This window comes from Anopheles coluzzii, chromosome 2, assembly GCF_943734685.1.
Source record: "Anopheles coluzzii chromosome 2, AcolN3, whole genome shotgun sequence".
Classification (NCBI taxonomy): Eukaryota; Metazoa; Arthropoda; class Insecta; order Diptera; family Culicidae; genus Anopheles; species Anopheles coluzzii.
This window is the reverse complement of record NC_064670.1, coordinates 117,581,431-117,601,783: the sequence shown is the minus strand read 5'-3', so window position 1 is coordinate 117,601,783 and position 20,353 is coordinate 117,581,431. Positions and strand designations below refer to the sequence as shown.

The 20,353-nt window shown below is 43.9% G+C and overlaps 3 protein-coding genes across 5 annotated transcripts; 2 read left to right on the top strand and 1 right to left on the bottom strand.

The window, feature by feature from the left end:
• The first annotated feature begins 2,733 nt into the window (after positions 1-2,733).
• On the top strand, positions 2,734-13,721 carry LOC120950692 (Usher syndrome type-1G protein homolog). 2 transcript variants are annotated; one of them, XM_040368944.2, is made up of 8 exons: positions 2,734-2,846; positions 9,911-10,237; positions 11,618-11,761; positions 11,842-12,063; positions 12,147-12,514; positions 12,604-12,988; positions 13,071-13,301; positions 13,383-13,721. In XM_040368944.2, the coding sequence occupies exons 2-8, from the start codon at positions 10,215-10,217 to the stop codon at positions 13,546-13,548; spliced, it is 1,539 nt and encodes a 512-aa protein (XP_040224878.2). In that variant the 5' UTR covers positions 2,734-2,846; positions 9,911-10,214; the 3' UTR covers positions 13,549-13,721. The 2 variants fall into 2 exon arrangements, with proteins under 2 accessions (XP_040224878.2, XP_049463417.1); XM_049607460.1 differs by lacking the exon at positions 2,734-2,846 and adding an exon at positions 3,004-3,195.
• A 596-nt stretch (positions 13,722-14,317) lies between these two features.
• Positions 14,318-20,309, bottom strand: LOC120950693 (uncharacterized). Of its 2 annotated transcripts, none has more exons than XM_040368947.2 (6): positions 20,171-20,309; positions 20,004-20,090; positions 19,835-19,944; positions 19,670-19,764; positions 18,796-19,604; positions 14,318-15,118 (listed from the first exon to the last, which is right to left on the bottom strand). In XM_040368947.2, exons 1-5 carry the CDS (start codon positions 20,201-20,203, stop codon positions 18,799-18,801), a joined length of 1,131 nt encoding a protein of 376 aa, XP_040224881.2. In that variant the 5' UTR covers positions 20,204-20,309; the 3' UTR covers positions 14,318-15,118; positions 18,796-18,798. The 2 variants fall into 2 exon arrangements, with proteins under 2 accessions (XP_040224881.2, XP_040224880.2); XM_040368946.2 differs by lacking the exon at positions 14,318-15,118 and adding an exon at positions 18,193-18,284.
• LOC120950694 (copper chaperone for superoxide dismutase) lies at positions 17,315-18,500 on the top strand. The gene is made up of 3 exons (XM_040368948.2): positions 17,315-17,442; positions 17,515-17,704; positions 17,781-18,500. Exons 1-3 carry the CDS (start codon positions 17,374-17,376, stop codon positions 18,281-18,283), a joined length of 762 nt encoding a protein of 253 aa, XP_040224882.2. The 5' UTR covers positions 17,315-17,373; the 3' UTR covers positions 18,284-18,500.
• Positions 20,310-20,353: the final 44 nt, after the last annotated feature.

The window sequence follows — 20,353 nt, the reverse complement described above, 5'->3', positions numbered from 1 at the left end:
TCACATCAGTACATATCATCACATCGGGCGTTAGCTTCATCACTTGTAAGAAGATATATTCATTTTTTACGCTATTCCGTCTCTATTGAACCGTAAGTCCAGAGCCGTTGGTCCGATGCCGTTGATTCGCCCCCTTCTCCGAAGCCATTGGTGTGGAGCCGGCTCCGGAGCCGTTAGTCCGAAGCCGGCGCCGGAGCCGTGGGTGCGCTCCGAAACGCCCATCTCTATCCCAAAGGTTATAGATTAACCCCCCTCCCCCCCCCCCCTCCCCCAGCCATTGCCGAGATGCAGGGGACCAAAACCTTTTTTTTTGGGAAGTTAATGATTTATGGAATACAACTAGTGACGAATTATGATAACTAGGTACAATAATGGGTAAAAAAACCTACATGATTCGTTCTGCACATTTTTGGAAAAAATATTATTTCTGTCTCGTAAAAAAGTAGAATTTGACATCTTTAATTTAAACACCATATCTAAGTCGAATCATTGTTTTATTGATTGTAATACAATGTTTTCTTAAAATACGATTACAGTTCCAACCTAGCTGTTCTATAAAAAATATCAATCAACAATTTAATCCACAAGTATAGTCCCCAAACAAAAACCTACAAAAATAACACCAACTCTGTGGATCATGACTATTTACGACATCACCTAAAGAGAGTGTTTCGCAGACTACGTTATCAGTTTTATAAAAAATTATAATAAAAAATAAAAAAACACACACACACACACAAATACATAATGCTAGTTGAATTGTGTACATACCTGTAGTATGTAGTCTTGATTATACCTCGAACGACAACAACTGTAACACGTTTAGATCTGTATCACTCAAACCAGTTTAGTTAGTCTAGCATGTCCTGCGGAGGCTCGTTCCCTGCCTGGATTGTATACATGACCGGGAAATTATTAGCCATTAATGATTCAATCATAATTATTTGCAAACAGTGTTCTTATCTCTGTTAACACACCATGTTGTGAAGCCAACGGACGAATTATATAGCGTTGATAACCACGCTACCGGAACCGGACCTTTAGGGTCACCCGCAAAAAAGGGGGCGTTTAACACTCTAGGAGCTGCGGTGATCGATTTCTATCGTCGCCTATTTTCGCTTTCCTTATCTGTAGTTGGTCGCAGCAATGCTCAGTGTAACGTATAACGTATCTTTATTGGATCAGAAGAGAGAGAGAGACTGGTCGTAGGCCAACGTAACGCTCTCACCACTCGAGGTAATCGAGGCTTTATATACTTTGCTTTTCACGTTGTATGACAGAGAAAAAAGATGTTTTCTTCCTTTTGCTTCACAAACGATTCTAAACCGTAACGTTTCTCTACATCGCATTACCGTTCACGGTATCTGCAGTGAAATATCTCTAAGGTGAATCTTGAAGAGACCGTCAGCTTAGAGAGCTATTCATGTTGAGGAAAACTGATGAAGGTGTTGCTATAAAGTATCTAAGAAACTACGGGAAAAACAAGGCCTCCTTTGACCAATATTTTTATGAACAGTCATCCAAAAAATCATCAAAGAGAATTTCGGCTGCCAAATCGCTTATGCAGCTTAAAGAATATTCACAGTAGCGCCATCTGCGTGGTTAGTTATGCAAATCATGGGGTCAAAGGGTGGTATATTAACTGTAAACATCGCTAACGGAACACTGCAATTTGTAATAAGTACCCCAAGAAATACATTCAGAATTCAGTTAACAGCACAGATTTTGGAGCTAGAATATATTTCTACATCTTCATGTCACCTTGCTAGCAAACCTTGCATAGATTCTTTGGCGGGTAGCTCTTGCTTGACACTTGTTAGCGCTCTCCGATGAATATGGTAAATGTGCTGATTTTTGCTCCCATAGAAAACTCGAATCACTCGAAAACTCGAGTTTTAACTATCTAATGTGGAGCACAATCCTACACATTCATCTTGAAGAGATATACAATGTATGGAATATGAAGGGACAATCAAAATGTTCATCTTACAGAAATAATTAATCTTGAAAGGGACTACACCTTAGAGAGATTTCACTGCACATATTAAGGTGCACATTAGGGTGCATAATAGAGGATCAGACCTTTGGGGGAATGTTGAACCATATATGAGGAACTTACCGTCGCCTGTCCATTTTAAACGAACATTTAAGACCGGAAACTGAAAAAAAAAAACAATTTCCAAACTTTTCATATTTGTGAGAACAAACATCTTTTTTTATTTATGTACGCTTTTTTTCATCATTATAAAGAAATATAAAAGCAATACGGCAAAGCCGTTCCTCCTGAATACAAATAATTAAAGATATATACGTACCTGGACAGCTTACTTATCGTAGAATGATCGAAATGATATTATTTAATTAACAGCTGCAACAATGGATTGCTGGTACATTGCTTTATATTCGGAAAATACCACACTTTTGAAGCCAGTCAACTAATTTTTATTTAAATTTGATACACTCGTTGTTGAAAATCGTTGGTTTATTTTTGAAATCAATAAATTTGAGTTAAAAAGCACTACGGCATGTTAAAACTAAAGATCGATTTAAACAAAAACTGTGAAAAATATGTCCAACGACTCAATCACAATCCCTACACGTTTTCGTGCGTGCAAAGCCCTGGACCTGGCAAAATAGCCCACACCGGTGGCACCAACACTAACGCAGCCCTACCTGTGCCTACAGTTTGGTGCGTATGTTACCTGGCCCCTATCGATGCAGCCACCTGGAGGGCACACACAGCACCACGGTAGAGCCCATTTCGTCCACACACCTAAGCGCGAAAAGGTCTGTCTGGCCACGGAGTTGCGCTTTTGTTTGTTCTCTTCTTTCATTCCCCTCTTTGCGTAAGTAGTGTAAATGACCCCGAGAGGGGTGCGTGGCTATTCTAACCCCTTCCATGTTGTTACACGATATTTCGGCGTCGGTGTATTAGAGCAGCAGCAGCAGCAGTAGCAGCAAGTGCAGAGTGGCATTTATTTGGTGACGGTAGAATTAACAAACAAAAGAAAAAAGCAAAAGCGCGAACGCGCAGCAGCATTCGTGGCCGTTCTGATCATTAGTGTACAAGTGTTTTCCACGTTTCTCCATAACATCTAATGCCTAGCAAATGCGAATCGATTTTCAGTGAGCAAAAGTGATCGATAGTGCTACCCGTGCCGGGTACTTCCGGGATGTAAGGGGTTACGGAGCAAGGTGAAAAAGATCGTGTGTGCAAAAGATGTGCAAAAGGGCAAGTGCTAAAGGTGCGCGCGGTGATCGCGGCACCGTTGAGCATGTATGAGTGCGGTGTTACTTATGTCTGCAAATTATGTCGAGGGTTGGAGGCGTCTTCCCTGTGTGTGTGTTTGTGAGTGATTTGTGGTGATTTGTGAAATTTTAAAAGAAATTTGATTACAAAATGTAACCCATAAGGTCGTTGGATGACCAAGTGACCAAGTGATCGTACGAGTCCATTTCTAAAAAAACATCCAATTGTATGCGTGAGACAACATAAGCCAACAGCTACTAGTGATACAGAACGAAAAGCCGGCGCCGTGTAAAGAGAAAATTGTTCCACTGATCCGATCGCAGCTCTTCTAATGAACGGGCAATACGTTGACATTTCAGCTTGTGGCTTCCGGACTGACTAAATAAGAAAACCAAAAACTATAATTTGGTGTTTTCCACCACCAGTCCAAAGTCTGGGCGAGTATTGCAAAAATTTGAAACATTTATTTCTATACGATTTACAAGCAAAACTTAAATAACCGCGTACAGGTGATGAGGCAACCATATGAAGCCCATAATTCATGATAAATTATTTACTCGCCAGCTTTTCTATGGGCGAGTGAGTCACCTGCTCTGAAGTACCGTGAATCACTTCTATCTTAAGAGGTTTTCTTTTATTTACTTTACAATGTACATATTATGTTTACACACAATAAAAAGAACCCCCATACCATTTGCCACGGCCAACGATTTTTCTGGGTCAGCATGCGCAAAATGTGCAGATTTGCTGGGGATGGACAATGATTTTACATGATGAATGTCAAATTTTTACTATTATAATTATTTTATTGTTTTCTTTGACTTATGTAAATACTTATCCAAATTCTTTATTTACGTACTTATTTTATTCACTTTATCTATCTTTTTCAATCAAACGGAATGTTTTTATCAATGGATTTAATTATTCTAAACTGGTTTTAGTTTAGAAATAAATCGGTTTGGTTAAGGGAAGATTTTTTTTTTTCAATTAAATTGCTCAATTCAATTAAATTGGGCTTAACTATGAGTGTACATTCTTTTCCCGAGTTACACGGTTCTCGACTTACGCGGATTCGGAGATACTCGGTTTTCTAAATTTGACAGATTTAATGTCAAATCAGCACAATTTGCTTCATGTTCGCTATAAATTGCATTTTTGCTAACATATTGAAACCGCTTAAAAGCAAGAAATATTAGAATTTTCTGCACGAATCATATCAAATAAATGATAAAGTGTATAAAAGTACGTACTGCGTCGGGAAAGCAGAAACCGCGTAACTCGGGAGCAGACTGTAGTACGTAAAGGAAACTCGGTCCATATGGCGCTTAAATCCTTGATGGATTTGTTGTTTCTAAAGGCAATACCACGTGACCATGGACCGGTATCAGTATTTTTACATACAATGTTACATACATTCAGCATCAGTATTAAATTGTGATTACCAAACCTTTATCTGCATTGAATTACTTTCATTTGCTCGTCCTACTTATTTGACTTGCACTTCTTCCCATTCTCTTGCCGTTCTCGTATATTCGCGTTCCTTGACATCTCCTCCCTTCTCCTGGATTATGTGTAGGCTTATTAGATTAGGGATTGGTACTTAAGACTATAATTTGTTCAGCTAACCAAATAATTTGACTATAATTTGTATAGCTACTAGACCAAAGAAATGAATAGAATGATTAATTTTAACATCTAATCAAAACACATTCTATTGGAGATGCCAGCACCGCCGTTTCACAGCTCGTGGAGCTTCATATAGATAAAAAGACAAAAACGGGTTTTTTTTACACGGGCATAACTTTCAAAATAAAAAAAACAGAATAATCACTTTCTTTGCTGCATTGGTTGGTTGGAATTAAGTAACAATAAATAGTAACAATATTCAGCTCGCCAATGGCGCGCCCTACATTAAAGTATTATCAGTGCACACCAGCGGATGTTAGGTACTCGCAGGTTAGATAAGCACGATGAAGACTGTACAAGCAATTGGCCTGCCATTATCTCCGGAATGGCAATATTTTTATTTGCTTTATCTATAACACCCAACAGTGGGATCACCATGTTGCACGGAAATGTGTCAATAATACAACGTTTTTAAACTTCATCTGTGTATGATGAATTTGAGATGGAATTTTTTGATGAATAATTGTGCACAGTTTGTCTCACAGCTGAGGCAGATTTTGTTTCAGATAAGCTCGCACCTAGTGGCTTAAATAACGGAAACGTAGCATTCAATGACATAGTAATAATAAAAAAACAACACAACTCTAATGCGCTAGATAGGAACCTTTTTTGACCTGAATGTTGTTTCAACACCCCTTCCCTGGCGGCTCTCGTTATCTTCTCCCATACAAGACAGCCCCTAACGTCAATCGTACAAATTGTATGTGAGTAGTCATCTATGCTCGGAGCAGAAAAATATATATCTGCTCACCTTCAAACCTGTCCCCAATACAAGCAGTACTTGACACTAACAACCGCTTCCGTCATGTCTGTAGCCATGCTATTGATATTTCTTCCCCTTTTCCCGCTGTCTAGCCGAATTGAACCAATCGTGTCTCCACTCGAAGCAATTTAGATCCTATCTGTTACCAACCACCGGCACAAGTGCACAAGTTCCGTTTGGGAGCGTATGGGACCAAATCGTGATAACATGCCAGTGGACAATGGTTTTGTTTTATTTCATTTGTATGGCCCGGTTACTTTTAACCGGTGATCAAATGAGCTTCTTATCGGTTGCGTTTCATCTTATCATATTGCTCTATTGCTACTCAGGTTTGCAAACACTGCCAAGCAATCTAAGGGGCAGTCATTTATCAGTAACGTCATGCGTCATAACACGGCGCAATACACGGGTTCAATCGATCGTGAACGAGTTTGTGTGTGCGCGTATGCATAAAACAGCAGCAAGTGTTTCTGTCCCCGAACAGAAACGGAGCGAAAGCATGAATCGTATCTTTGGAGATGTTCTGTTATGTTCATAACCTGCTATAGGAGTGTCCGAAACTGCTCACGAATGTCCTGGGTCGTCTTCGTCTTAAAGCTTGTACTGCTTGTCGTTACAACGGCTCCGCCATTGCACATTCCACACACACACATACAGGGCCAAACATTAGTTCCAAATAGTCAGAACGGTTTCGTCATATTTGAACACGTCTTAGAGGCGCATGCGAGTACTGATGAACTGCCTTCCCAGGTTATAGTATGTCCAGTTGACAGCCATCACCCTTGCGCGCTACTCAGCCCCGAAGTCTCCACCGTCGCATCCTAGGGGGGCTCTCTCTAGTACCAAGCTGAATAGGAGACGAACAAGCATATCTGTCTGACACAGGATGCAGATGGTAGTTAATGGTGGCCCTGAGAGTTGCTCTTTCATCTACCAAGTTACGTTCATCATTCTCACTTGCCATTATCAGTTGTATGGGTATACCGTTTTACCCTGGCTATGGTGTCATTTGCAGCTTTGAAATGAATGAAAATATGAAAAATACGTAAGATGCCTGCATTCGGCCATCTTCTCCAGGATCTGCCGCATGATAAGGATGTTATATTTACTACGAAAAATGCGTTCCTGAATGAATGTGTTTTACAATAAAAGAGACACCATCACCATAGCTTAAAACTCAGCTCAGTTTCTTCGAGTAGACCTATCATCGAACCATAGCGCCTCACCCAAACAGAAGGCCATATTTTCAAATTCCTTTTTTTGGTTCGTTTTTTTTTTCTTACTTCAATCGATATAGATCATCCCAGAGTGGCGGACAGCTGCGATTAATCACTGACCAAGCCAGCGATCTTTCCGAGCGTAGCAGCACAATCATCACCATTCAGGCGCGCTCCTATCACCATTAGCGCATTAGCGGCACCATTGCATCTGTACCCTCGTCTGCGCCACACATACTTGACCCCCCAATCTGTCCGAAGGGAGAAGATCTCCGTTTCAATTACCGCACATATTTGACAGCCATGACGAATGATGATCTCCCCATCATTATGTCCGTCAAGCTGGCAAAGAAACAGTCACTATTGTTTTTGGGAACTTAATTGAATTGTTAGACAACATCAGGCGCTAACTGGAAGCTGGTGACCTTTTTTTTTAAACAACTGATTAGATAATTTTCCCAATAGTGGTAAAGATATGTTTTATTTGAATTTAAAGTGTCATGAAGATATATTTGAGTAACGCATCCGGGATAAGGATGATACATTTCGCAAAATAATGATGGTTTTTGGACGCTGCAGAATGGAATGCTATAGTGGAACTTTCTAACCCCTTAGCAAAACACTGTAAAATATAGTTTTCGCTCTCGTCATTCTGAGTCCTAGTCTATAGCTTCAATCTCCTATCCTTAAAATTTCCTTTGTCCCTAGTTTGTAAGATATATTATTGTGAAACCCTAGGCGGCTGACAATATGAAAATTAATGATAATAATAATAATAATAATAATAATAATAATAATAATAATAATAATAATAATAATAAAAATAATAATAATAATAATAATAATAATAATAATAATAATAATAATAATAATAATAATAATAATAATAATAATAATAATAATAATAATAATAATAATAATAATAATAATAATAATAATAATAATAATAATAATAATAATAATAATAATAATAATAATAATAATAATAATAATAATAATAATAATAATAACAATAACAATAATAATAATAATAATAATAATAATAATAATAATAATAATAATAATAATAATAATAATAATAATAATAATAATAATAATAATAATAATAATAATGACTGTCCGGCTATGTGGTAATGAATCAAGTCTCGAAAGCCTGTTATAGGCCGGCATGTCCACGTAGGACGTTACGTCAAATAGAAACTAGAATATACAGATGAATCACTTCTAAACTTATCGTATTTTAATACAGTGCAACCCCCATTAGCACTAGCACCATTACAGGTACGCTTACTCTAACCCAAGCACTGCGATATTTGTGTACATTCCACCGGGGCCTTTTTACAGTGTCAATGTGCGGTCAGGCGGGAACCATGCCCACCCAACACTACAAAAAAATTTGCATTAAAAAGGTTTTTTTAAATTATTCTGTAGCTCCGGTGATGCTATGCGGAAACCTTGAGAATTACATGAATTCGGCCGACATCACGAGACATTTGTTTGGCTTGTGGAAGCTATATTTTGTATAATTAATTCGCTAAACAACCGTCCACTACTCGTTTGAAGAGTAAAATTGTGCTATGATGTACGTTAATGGCTAATCAGCAAGCTTCCGATTGCTTTACGATTCCACTGTTTACAGCTACCGGATGAATGGTGCAACACAACTTCCTTTCGGTAAAGATTTATTTATATTCTACAAATAGAAATACAGTTTTTGGCTGCAGCCAAACTATAAACTCTTGTCACTGCTATACCCTGCGCCTACAATGACTCAAACTCTTCCTACGAAGATCGTTGCTAGTCTATTGCAAAAACTGATGCAACGAACGTGTCGAAAGTGATCTCCCTTGTACATTGCATTTGGATAAGAATAATTCGATCTAAAAGCCAACCTCTAGAATGGGATTGCATTTCAATGCACATAACTAATCTTACGACAAACTTGTCGCGCTGTGTGTACTCTGAGTTGAAGATAAAAAGCATATCAACCTGAAGGCTCGAATTAAAACGCCCACAGCCCACGGCTACGCGGTGTGGGTGGATCTTTTGTGCACCCCCATTTTATGTCCAAAACGTTCTCTATCTCCCACAACACAATCATTAAGCGTCAGGGACACTAGCGCTCTGAATCTCCCGCCCAAAACTACACCCTCCATTGTGTGTTCAGTTTGGGGTTTGGGGCAAATTTGGTAAAGATTTTTTGGTTTTGTTTTTGGAGCGTCTAGTTTTTCCTCACCAATTTAAATTGCATTTATTGCTGAATTTTGCAATAATTACCGGTTTCGCATTCGAACGTAATGCGAAACGCCTTGTAGCCTTGTAAATGGATGCTGCCAACAGTGCAGCGTGCTCGCGCGGTCGTATGACACCAGTGCACAGTGTGCCGTCGTTGCTAGGTTACGCTCTGAACGGCTCCGAACACGTGTCGACATTGGACCATTTGGAATCGATCGAACTCGTTTGGCGATATCTTTCCGCAGCCCTGCGTGCACCGTTCGGCCCGGCCTGCGCATTCGCATTAGTTCCGCGATCGATTGCATAAAATTGAGCCTGTGGTTGGCTGCATTCAGCTCGTGCAGCAGAGAAAACATGACAATCGATTAATGTGATCGAACCCCCAACGACTGTTGCATCGGTCTGTTAAGCAAAACGGATAATTTACACACATTTTGGGGTCGGAAAAATGCGCGCCACAAAACCACCATTTCCAGTGCCTCTTACCCCCGACCATGAGAGTGTGAGTGTGTACAGGTGAAAATCGTCGAAGCGTTAAAAAACGAACTGAATGATTCTATCTTTGGGAGGAAAGTGAAACTTCTTCAAAGTGGGCTTTTCCCGTTTTTTCAACATCAAGTGCCGCTTCTTCAAAACAGCCCTCTCGAACAGGCCAAGCCAGCAAATTTTCGTTCGAAACCACCATTCAAATCTTAGATTAGCATTTGTTTGCATTGCGTCGTTTGTAATTAACATTTTTCATTACACTTCCATTTCCAGTTATCATCGCGGTGCTCCAAATAGTGGTGGTAGCGTCGGTACGGAAAAATACTCAATCAGCTCATTCAATCTCTTAACGAGAGTGCAGTGAAAACGTGTGTGCTCAGAGGAATTACAAAAAAGAAAAGGGTGGAAAACTCCGGCAATGTTGAAGAGTGGTGGTTTTTAGGAAAACCCTCATCCAACCTACTCCAAACCCAAAACCGGAAGAAACTTGCGCTCGCGTACGACGATCACAGTCCGTGCCCGATCTCACACCGCATTTCAATGAGAGCGGAAACGGTAGCTCCATAAAGCGGAAACAATGTCGTCGGATAGGATACATCGGTAAGTAATGGGGGGTTATGTAAGGGGGTAAAATGGGATGGAAACAGTGGAATAGCTAACGTCTAACGACCCATACCCTTTGCTGCGAGATGCAGATTTGCATTGCTTGAGCGCGACCCATTGCACTTGCACTCAGGCACTCTGGAGGAAAATAACAAAAAAGAACTCCACCCAACACAATCACTCACACGCTCGTGTCATGTGGCATGGCAACAAAGCTTGGAGGAAACTATAATTAGGGTTTCTTCTCCGGTAAGGAAGTTTTGTTTGCTCCCCTGTTAGAGATAATGCGATCATCGAAAAAAAAAGAACTGTTAGAGTTTCGCGGTGCATCTCAATAAGCAGACTTCTCGCACGAACTCTGCGCACTGGAAATGACGGCGTTGGAGACAATCGTACGATTACCAGCCCCACTACCGGCCATAGTGGCGCTATAGATTGATTATTACGCGTTTTGACATTAGTATACGCTGATGAGATGATGTCATTTGAGAGTGCGCGTATGCGTCGCAGCAGTTGGTAAACCCATTCGTTTAATAAATTGATAAATTGGGCACGTCAGCACAATTCTGAAGGGGAATGTAGGAGGATAAAGACGGACTCATCTTTTTTTATCGTCTTCTTCAGTACCACGCAGCCGGATAGATAAGTGCCGTCTTTGCTGGGGATGTACGGTCCATTGCATGCTCGATACCACGACGGTCATGTTATTAAATCGTTCGAGTTGACAACTGTACCACGGGACCGTCCCGTCGCATGTTTGTTGCGTTCATACTTTGTGCTTTTTCTGTAAAATATTCAGCTACACGAATACTCTTTGGACACACTGTTAGGTTTGCATTAAAATAATAAACTTTTTTCGCCTGGCTATAGAAACAAAAACCTAAGAGAGATAATTTCTTTCCATCAACATTCGTTGAAAGGTTCAAGCGTACTTGCAAAGATAAATGTATGACCTTGCGGACGAAGACATGCGTGTAGGCATGTTTTCGCGAGGGAAATTGTGTAAGTGGAGCTGTTCTGCATACAGAAAAGTTCGATGGGACACAGTTGGGGGCTAGGATGCGACCACCGCTTGATCGCCTGAAATAATCGCTTTGAGTTTTGACGTCATTGCCTGCAGCTCCGAAACCGGCGGACGCGATCTATGCTTCCCTGACATGTATGTTCATGTGTCCCGGGGGTACTACTGTTTCACTGTTTGCTCGGTTGCATTGACCTCCCGGCCAAGCAGATGGTTAGAGTTCGAAAAATCGACACTTTGTGTCCTTTTAATGAATGCAAACGTTAATGATTAAGGCTAATAATATGGATATAAACTTGATCCTTTCAAGTGTTGAACACTAGACAAGCATGACTAAATGTGTTTCCCCTTTGCAGTGCTGCCAAGGACGGCCTGCTGGATGTGCTGCGCGAAGCGACCCGCTCGGAAGCGAACGCGAAGGATGTGGACGGCATGACACCGGTACTGTGGGCCGCCTTCGAAGGACATTTCGATGCGCTCAAGCTACTAGTCGCCCGCGGGTAAGTTTGGATAGATAGGCGGACCCCTCGCTCGGAGTTCAAGTGACCCGTTCTTTTTCCCCCCAAAAAAAAAAAAACAGCGGCGACCCGGACAAGGCGGACCAGTTCGGCAACACGGCACTGCACCTGGCCGCGGCCAAGGGTCACATGCAGTGCGTCGACTTTCTCGTACAGTTTGGCGTCAATCTGTACGCGCTCGATATCGATCACCACAGTGCGCAGGATCTGGCCGCGATCAACAACCGGGATAAGATTTTACGCTATCTGGATGCGGCCGCCGCCACCCTGGAAGCTACCGATAGGTAAGGATGCTCCGCTAGACCGACACTACAAGAGGACACTGCTTTTGAGCTTCAGCGGTTTTTGGTTGTCTCCTTGCGCACAGGAAAAAAGCACACGAGTACCGGGAGCAGGCGAAGAAGAAGAGCGAAAAACGGGCCCGCGAGTTTGCCAGCCGACAGCAGAAGCTCGACCGGGAGCAGGACACTACGATAAGGATACGCCCACACCGACCATCGAACATGCTGCAGGCGCTGAAGCACAAGCTGTGGTCGGGCAGTCAGGGCAATCTGGCGCAGGGTCAGCCGCGGATAGTGAACGACTCGCCGGGGCTGCAGCAGCCGTCGCAGCCACCGCCGCCAGTGTCGACCACCAAGTTTAGCGCCCTGGTCGGCGGGACGGTACTGCGAGGTGGTGGTGCGGTGAAAAAGCGAGCCGACGCTATGAAGATACGCCAGCAGATGGAAAACGGAGGTGAGGGTGGCACAAAACACAAACGCAATTCTCCGAGAGCATCCGTTTTAAGTTCAATTTTATTGCCTTTTTCTGGATCTCACAATTAGATTTCAAGATAGGAGAAATGGAGGCGAACGGAAAACGGAGTGTCCGTTCGATTCAGGGACTGCGGCGGGATTCAGAGGTCCTGTACGTTGGGACGTACAGCTCGAACGATGATTCGAACGCTTCGGAACGGCGTGGCAAGCTGAAGGACGTGTTCGACGTGGAACCGTCCCAGCACGAAGGGCGCGAAAATGACGACGCCGACGAGGACAGTGGCAGTGGGGCGAGCGGAAAGTTTGGCACCATGTCGCGGTCGATCAGTCAGCCGGATTTTCTCGCCAGTGCCGCAGCCGCCGCCGGCAACGACGATGGCGTGACGGAGGATGTGCTACTGCAGCGGCCGTCCGGACTGTTTAGCAGGCCCTCATTCGGCAATTTGGCTTTTCCGTACGTAGGGCAGTGTGTTTTAAAATTATTTTTACCATTTCTCACAAATATTCTTCCCTCTCCTGATTAAAAAATAATATAGAAGATCCGTTTCGAACGTCCTTGCCCAGCTGGGCAGCGAACAAACGTCCAGCGCATCATCCGACGGTTCGGTCAAGGCGAAACCTACCTCGAAGGGAGCGATCAAACCCCGGTCCCAGCTGGTCATTTCCGACTCGGACTCGGAGGTGGAAAGCTCCGACAATGAGGAGAACGATTCGCTCGCTATACTGCGCTTCCTGGCCGCGTTCAAGCTGGAGGATTACTATCCAATGTAAGTGTTGTCATCGTTTCGCCCATCGCCCATCGTGGCGAAACAGTTACCCATTAACCGAGTGTTGCTGCCTATTTACAGCTTTCAAAAGAACGAAATCGATATGGAAACGCTGATGATGCTTACGGAGACGGATGTAAAATCGCTGGGCCTGCCGCTCGGACCGTACCGGCGCCTCTGCAACGCGATCCAGGAGCGCAGGGAAGCGCTGGCCACCCCAGGCACTATCAGTGATAGTCGTTTGTAGTAGACCCAGATCGTGGGGGACGGGCGGACGGATCCCCCACCCGTTCAATTACTGGGGTCTGTAAAGTGTACAGCAACATTTAAGCTACATTTTAATGCAGTGTACTAAGCATACATGTTACATGGTGTATGCAGCTGGAAATAAATTATTTGGAATTTTACGAAAAATAAGAACATTTGCGCACATTATTTTTTTAATTAACCTTCGGTAATTTATTCGATATAAAAACTGACCTCCATCGCCTATCATTTCATTTCATTTCATTTCATTTCATTTATTAATTCAATATCCGCCATCAAGGTTAAATAAAGCAGACTTAAAACTAAATAAACCCTAACAAATAAACAAAGTAATTCATGAAAAACTAAGCCTAACTAAACTAGTCTTGACGTAGCAAAAAAAATTAAAGGAAAAAAACATAGGTAGAGCGTAGAGACTATCATAAACTTAATGAAAACTTACAAGAATAGAGAAAAAAAAATAAATTAAAGAGAATTAGAAGAAAAAATACGGCTACGGAAAGAGTTGAGAGAGGAAAACTATCATCAGTGATGATGGATGGAGATTGGCAGGTAGAGGTCTTTAGAGGAGATTGCTGCGGATGAAGCTGTGGACTCCCTAGCTGTGAAATGAAGAGTTGTTTAAGTACACTTGACGGACCGTCCTGTAGTAATTTACGGACTGGAAGTAGCGGCCATTCGAATACTCTGTGGATTCACCTTCGGTAGCGGGATTCCAATCACATAATTTATAATTACGCATCCAATACTTTTATAGCGTTCATCTTACACACATTTTTCTACCACATAATTATGATACTAAAGCTGCCATTTAAACAGCGGTCGATTGACTTTGTCTTCGATCAGCTTAAAAGGCCAACATACGCTAGAGCTTAACTTAAGGGTGGGGCAGAAAATACAGTAAATTATTACGGTATTTCAGTCTCGATAGTCACAGCACAGTGTTCTGTACTGGGTTGCATCTGTTGTTGAGGTTGTTTGTTTTGCTCTTCTAGACTTGGAACGTTTGAGCTATTCAATTGGGGAGAGCTACAGTCACTTTCAGTCTGGTCGTTGTTCTCATTCGCCCTTATACATTTCGAAGCAGCTGCTTTAATTTGTTTGCCGATAGCCTTGGCCATTTTCGTATCAATACCATTAGGATGATCCCATTCCAAGTACACTATGTGGTCGGAAATTCGTGTGCCGTTAATTATTTTTTTCAAATCACCAGACAGTCTGTCGTCGACCACCAGCAAGAAATTGTTTGGAATTTTTTTCCAGTTTAGAAACGCTTGTAGCTCGAGCTTGTTGTTGTTAAAGGCCAAAGAGGAGATGATGAACACGAACAAGTGGTTGCTCTTAGCCGGTGGTATTTCCAGCTGTTCGACATTGTTCACGAAGATTATATCCTTTATTTCCAGCCCGGTGGACTCCTCCTCACTTTTGATTAGCGTAACTTGCCTTTCATCCGTCTTGGTGAAAACTATAGGGTCTGCTATTATAGGCAACGAAGCACCAAACAGTCGGATTCGAATAGATTGAAAAAACCCGTTCATCGTCTTGACGTTCTGAAAAGAATATAAAACATTGAAAGTCAAAAAAGGTAAGTTAGAATAAGGTGCTAAAGGAGGATAAATCATCTAATTGAAAACTGCATTTACGAGATCCAGTCTCGTATTTTCCAGACTTGGCGGTATCTACGTCTCAACAGCGCAACAGCTAGTTCGAGCCATGGTTACGTGCTTCCGATGCAGCCAATACCAATGCAGCGCACAAAAACACTGTCCCCCTGGACTTTGGTGGTTTTCTTTGCTCTTTCTTATTTTGACTGTGATAGCTGGTGAACCGGGGAACCGATACATGATGTCGCTCATGTTAAAGGTTCTCCTATAACTCCTCCAATCAAACCAATAAGAGCACACTCTGCCAGCTATCTAACAAGACATCGGACTCGAAAAACGTATCACATTTGTTTGTTTTGATGCAATTAATCCGCTATAATCATCACTAAGCAATAAGGTCACTTTGCTGCAATTGTGCTCACCTTTTTACTCTTACCGTTTCAAACACGAGCTTACAAGAGACTGGGGACGAACTGTTCACTTTTTTCCCCGTTTGAAATATACTTTGGGAGAGGGGAGCCGGTCTCATCCCATAGTGTTTGACGTTTTGTCAAACGGTGCTGTGGCATAGTGTGCGATTGATCGGTCACAAATATTGCAAAAAATAAAGTTGGTCTACATTTTGAAATGAACGATAGCTCCCATGTTTTGGAACGGCGAATGATTAAAAAAATCACACATCGGTGATGAAAGTGTTGTTGGTTGTAAAATAAAAAAATAAAGATTTAAAGTAAAATAAAGTAACAATATAAATGATGACAGATACTTCGAGAATAGACTGTACAGCTCAGTAAGCTCGTGGTTCATTCAACTTTTCCTCCAAACTCCGTGCTCGAGCACCACACCAAAGATGGTCCGGAGGGTGCGTCGCTCAAATCTCCACCCTCCGCTCGAATAATCCAAGACTCGTGTCCATAAATGATCACCGGACGAATCAATATGCGATATATCACACAATTCGTGCGGTCTCGAAGTCTTCTGGATCTCAGCTGCTGATGTAGTTGTTCGAAGTAACATCCGTCCCGAGATAGAAGAACTCTTTTACTACCTCGAGATTATCGCCGTCAACTAATACACTGCTCCCAAACAGGTACTTCGTTTTCGTTGCATTGATTCTCAATCCAATTATTAATGCTTCGCGTTTGAGTCGGGTGTACACCACACACGCCCTCGCTGCTATCCTGCCGATGATGTCGATGTCATCCGCGAAGCCAAGAAATTGGAGAGACCGATAGAGGATCGTGCCACGGATGCCGTTGTCTAGCCCCGCGCTTCAAATGACACCTTCCAGGGCTATGTTGAACAGCGGAGTGACCTCTAAGAGCCGAATCAACTTCCCAGGAAAGTGGTACCGCTGCATGATGTTCCATAGCTCATTCCGGTCTGTGGTGTCGTAGGTCACCTTAAAGTCGATGAACAGATGGAGCATAGGGATCTGTTCTGTTTCCTGTTTCCTTCGATCCTGTTCTGTTTCCTGTTTCCTAACACCGGCACATTCCGATTTTAAGGGACAATCCCACTCCGTGCCTCCTTCAATCTCCTGTAGAATAAGCGGGTGTCCCCAGACTGGGAAAGCTGCACCAGCAGCTGTTCATCAGACTCTTCAAAACGACGCTGCTAGCCCTGGAAGCGCAGGGTTTGCTATTTCTTCAGTTATCTGTAGTTCTCCACGTTCTGACGGGTTTCATGCCGTAGCATGCGGGCGCGCGCTACATTCTTCTCGGATAGTGCTTGTCTGCACTCTTCGTCGAACCATTCCTTTTTCTCTCTACGTGGTAAGCGGCAGATATTGTGTTCGGATGCAGTGCTGATGGCTCGTTCCACCATACGCCAGTGGTCTGCGAGGGGCATCGCGCTTCCCCGAGCGCTGTCGCGTACCCCTCCGCCACAGCAGCAGGTCCAGGTTGAGCCTTGAGGTGGGCTGACTTCGTAGGTTGTTCACCACGGAGAGTTTCTGGCGCAGCTATGAGCATATTACGCTTTTTGGATTGATTTGTGAAAACAAAAATGTATCGCAACAAAGTTTGTTTACGATTTTTACGCACTTCAACAGCTCTTGACAACACGCGAGAAAGAGAGGGAATGTGAACGGACGACGTCTGACAACGAACCTAAACCTTTGACAGCCCGCTCAGGTGAGGGGTAGGAAGCAGTGCTAGGGACGGTCTCAACTCGACATATTTGTTGTAGGGCGGAAGGAGATGATTATCGACTTTTTACGTGACTTGATATTTAAGCAGCAAAAAATGACTGACCGCGGCAGCATACAGGTAATGTTTGCTACCCGATATAAGGTGCTATTTGCGCTAACCCTTCCCGGCACAATCTCTGCCCCTAAACAGATGGAGTTTGCGGTGCAAATCCGTGGAGCGGGCTGTGTGGTCGATATAAACAAAACACTATCCGACGCCGGTACCGTAACCATCGACGCGGATAAAGGTAGCGTGCTGATAGAAACATCCCTTCCATGGCTCGACATTCACAAGCGCATTGAGGCAACGGGACGACGAGCGGTGCTGACAGGGTTCGGAGGTATTTCATGCTCGATTAATATCGATTGCCGGCTTCCTTGTTGTCGAGCTTTTAATGCCTCTCCCTTTATTTACAGGACAATCTGCGGTGGCGATGGTAGATCACGGCAACGAATTGACCAACGTGCGGGGTGTGATACGGTTCTGCACCCTGTCGAGTACGCCCGGTCAAAAGGGTGCCGTCGTGGACGGTACGATCGATGGGCTCTCGCACAGCGGCACCTTTCAGCTGAATGTCCACGAATGTGGTGACATCTCTGCCGGCTGCAGCTCGGTAGGCGATCTGTACGATTCCAGCCCGATCCGCTCGGATGAGAATGGGCGTGCGACGATACGATTCGTCAACGACCGGCTCGACGTGAACGATCTGATCGGCCGGTCCGTTGTGATCACACAGCCAGCCGAGGCTGGTGCGCAAGAGGAGCGTCGGCTGAGCTGTGGCATCATTGCCCGATCGGCGGGCATTTTTCAAAATTACAAAAAAATCTGCGCCTGTGACGGGGTAACCATCTGGGACGAACGGAACAAATCGATTGCGGCGGATCGGGACCGGGAAGCGGCACCGACGGCTAGCCTGTAAACTTTAGAAGGGAAGTGAAGTTGTTACAAATTCCATGGAAATAATATCTCTATCGGGTATTGGGCCTGCCCTTGACGACATGCGGAAAAGGAATACAATTCCAAACCAGTGAGATTGTCGCTGTGGCGCTTTTAAGTTAGGTGTACGGGAACGTGTGGGGATTAGGTGTGTTGCTTAACCAAAATAAATAGCCGGCATTTTTTGGAGGCTCAAAACATTTCAATGCGTGATCGACAAAAAAGATATTTTTGAATTGAAATTAGCAGCGTGAACAATGGACAATCCACGCAATCATCAGGTGCATGTACGGTGTACGTAAAATAAATAAAATCCGAGTTCCGATCAAATCTCTTCTCTATTAACAAATTCTGGTAAAGGCTGATCAGCGTTACTTTCCAGCGGATGCTTGGATGCTTTTCATTTAGTTTACATCCATACAATGGTAACCGCTTTGGTTATGGAAATCGCAACGCCGACTTAGTTTTTAAGGTTGAAAAAGTTCTACTACTCACCCACTAATCCTCCAGCACGATAGTACACTCCGGTGCCTTCAGCTGGGCGATGTGAGCCCGGCAAAGCTGCTTGTAGTTGAGCACGTAATCGTTACACTTGACCGGGGCGGAAATCGCAATCGTCGCATGCACACCGAGCAGCTCCAGGTTCCGCTCGGCCGGTATTAGCGCCGTCAGCAGCTCCATCGTGCCGATGAACTGGTTCCGCTTCACGCTGTACGTCATCTCGCCGACCGTTTGCTTGTACCAGGCCGGATACGTCCCCAGTACGGCCGTATTGGCGGAGCAAATTTCACGCGCAAACAGCAGCACCAGCTGCAGCTGGCTCATCAGCCCCGTCTCCACCACGGTACGGAACAGATCCTTGATGAAGCTTTTCAGCAGCCGCTCGTCCGGCTCATCGGTCGTCGCTCTAGCCGCTTGGGACAGCAGATAGAGTGCGTGCTTGAGGGAAAAGGGACACGATCGCTTCAGCAACTCTTTCAGCACCTCGAGAAGGTTGGCCTTGTCACGAATCAGCTCGATCAGCAGTCGTTCGAAAACGGTACCGGTGAGGATGGTTTGCATCTCTTCCCGCCACTGGTGCTGCCGCCCGATGGCTGCGTCCAGATCGAGCGGACCGCGTTCGGAACCGAGCAGTAGCTGCAGATGCTCGTTAATCACCAGTTTCTGCTCGTGCGTGCGCAGACGGGTCCCAATTGCCTGCAGATAATTGTTCGGAATCACGTTCGGATTGTCGTTCAAGTCGTTCAGCAGTGTGCGAAAGCTTTCCTTCAGAACGTTGGTGAGCGAATGGGATTGTACATTCTCTAGGAGATAGGAGAGGGTGTTTTGGTGTTAGAATGGAATCGATTGCACGATGTTAGCCCATTACCTTGGTAGGCATAGCAAACGATGTGCGCTAGCAGGCTGTACTCCGCTTCCAGAAAATCGTTCAGAATCTGTTGCATTAGCTCGATCGAATCAAGGCTGAAAAGAGCATGGGGCTTGGACATGAAATCAAGTGGAAGGAATGATGCTTGATCCAAAACAGTCCTACCTGAGGATGTATTCACTCGCTGTCAGAATGTTCGCTTCCTGTAGCAAACTCAGCACTCGTGCACTGCCCACATTCCATTCCTGGCGCTGGAAAGCTTCCCTCAGGATGTCCTGCGGTGACGTGATCATAAATTTGGAGTCATTACCCGATCCCGGTTCCCTCATCTCACCTTTTCCTTGTACCCCAGATGCTTCAGCTGTGCCCGGTACTCTTCCTCGTACGGCAGGTTTAGCATACCGATGCGATGTCTCGTTTCCTACCAAAGTAGCATCGAAGTACACATTGATTGACATGCACAAATATGGACCGAAAAAAGAAGGGAAATTTTATACCCACCTTTACCAAATGCTGTGTCGCAGTGTATCCCATCGTATCCTACGTTCCTTGCGCGACCAAAGCGCGCCCTTTTCAAAACACAACGCGACCAACGTCTAGAACTGTCACAACAAAGCCCTTCGTGCAGTGTTCGACGCTCTTCGGCCCCTCCCCTTCCCCTATGATATCCCAACCAACTTTCTC

Excerpts from the sequence above, each read along its gene's own strand:
- LOC120950692 (XM_040368944.2), top strand. The coding sequence starts at position 10,215 with ATGTCGTCGGATAGGATACATCG. Across the intron at positions 11,762-11,841 it reads AAGCTACTAGTCGCCCGCGG|CGGCGACCCGGACAAGGCGG; the intron begins GTAAGTTTGGAT and ends AAAAAAAAACAG. Across the intron at positions 13,302-13,382 it reads CTGGAGGATTACTATCCAAT|CTTTCAAAAGAACGAAATCG; the intron begins GTAAGTGTTGTC and ends GCCTATTTACAG.
- LOC120950694 (XM_040368948.2), top strand. The coding sequence starts at position 17,374 with ATGATTATCGACTTTTTACGTGACTTGATATTTAAGCAGCAAAAAATG. Across the intron at positions 17,443-17,514 it reads CTGACCGCGGCAGCATACAG|ATGGAGTTTGCGGTGCAAAT; the intron begins GTAATGTTTGCT and ends GCCCCTAAACAG. Across the intron at positions 17,705-17,780 it reads GGTGCTGACAGGGTTCGGAG|GACAATCTGCGGTGGCGATG; the intron begins GTATTTCATGCT and ends CTTTATTTACAG.
- LOC120950693 (XM_040368947.2), bottom strand. The coding sequence starts at position 20,203 with ATGGGATACACTGCGACACAGCATTTGGTAAAG. Across the intron at positions 19,945-20,003 it reads ATCTGGGGTACAAGGAAAAG|GACATCCTGAGGGAAGCTTT; the intron begins GTGAGATGAGGG and ends ACGTCACCGCAG. Across the intron at positions 19,765-19,834 it reads GCGAGTGAATACATCCTCAG|CCTTGATTCGATCGAGCTAA; the intron begins GTAGGACTGTTT and ends TGCTCTTTTCAG.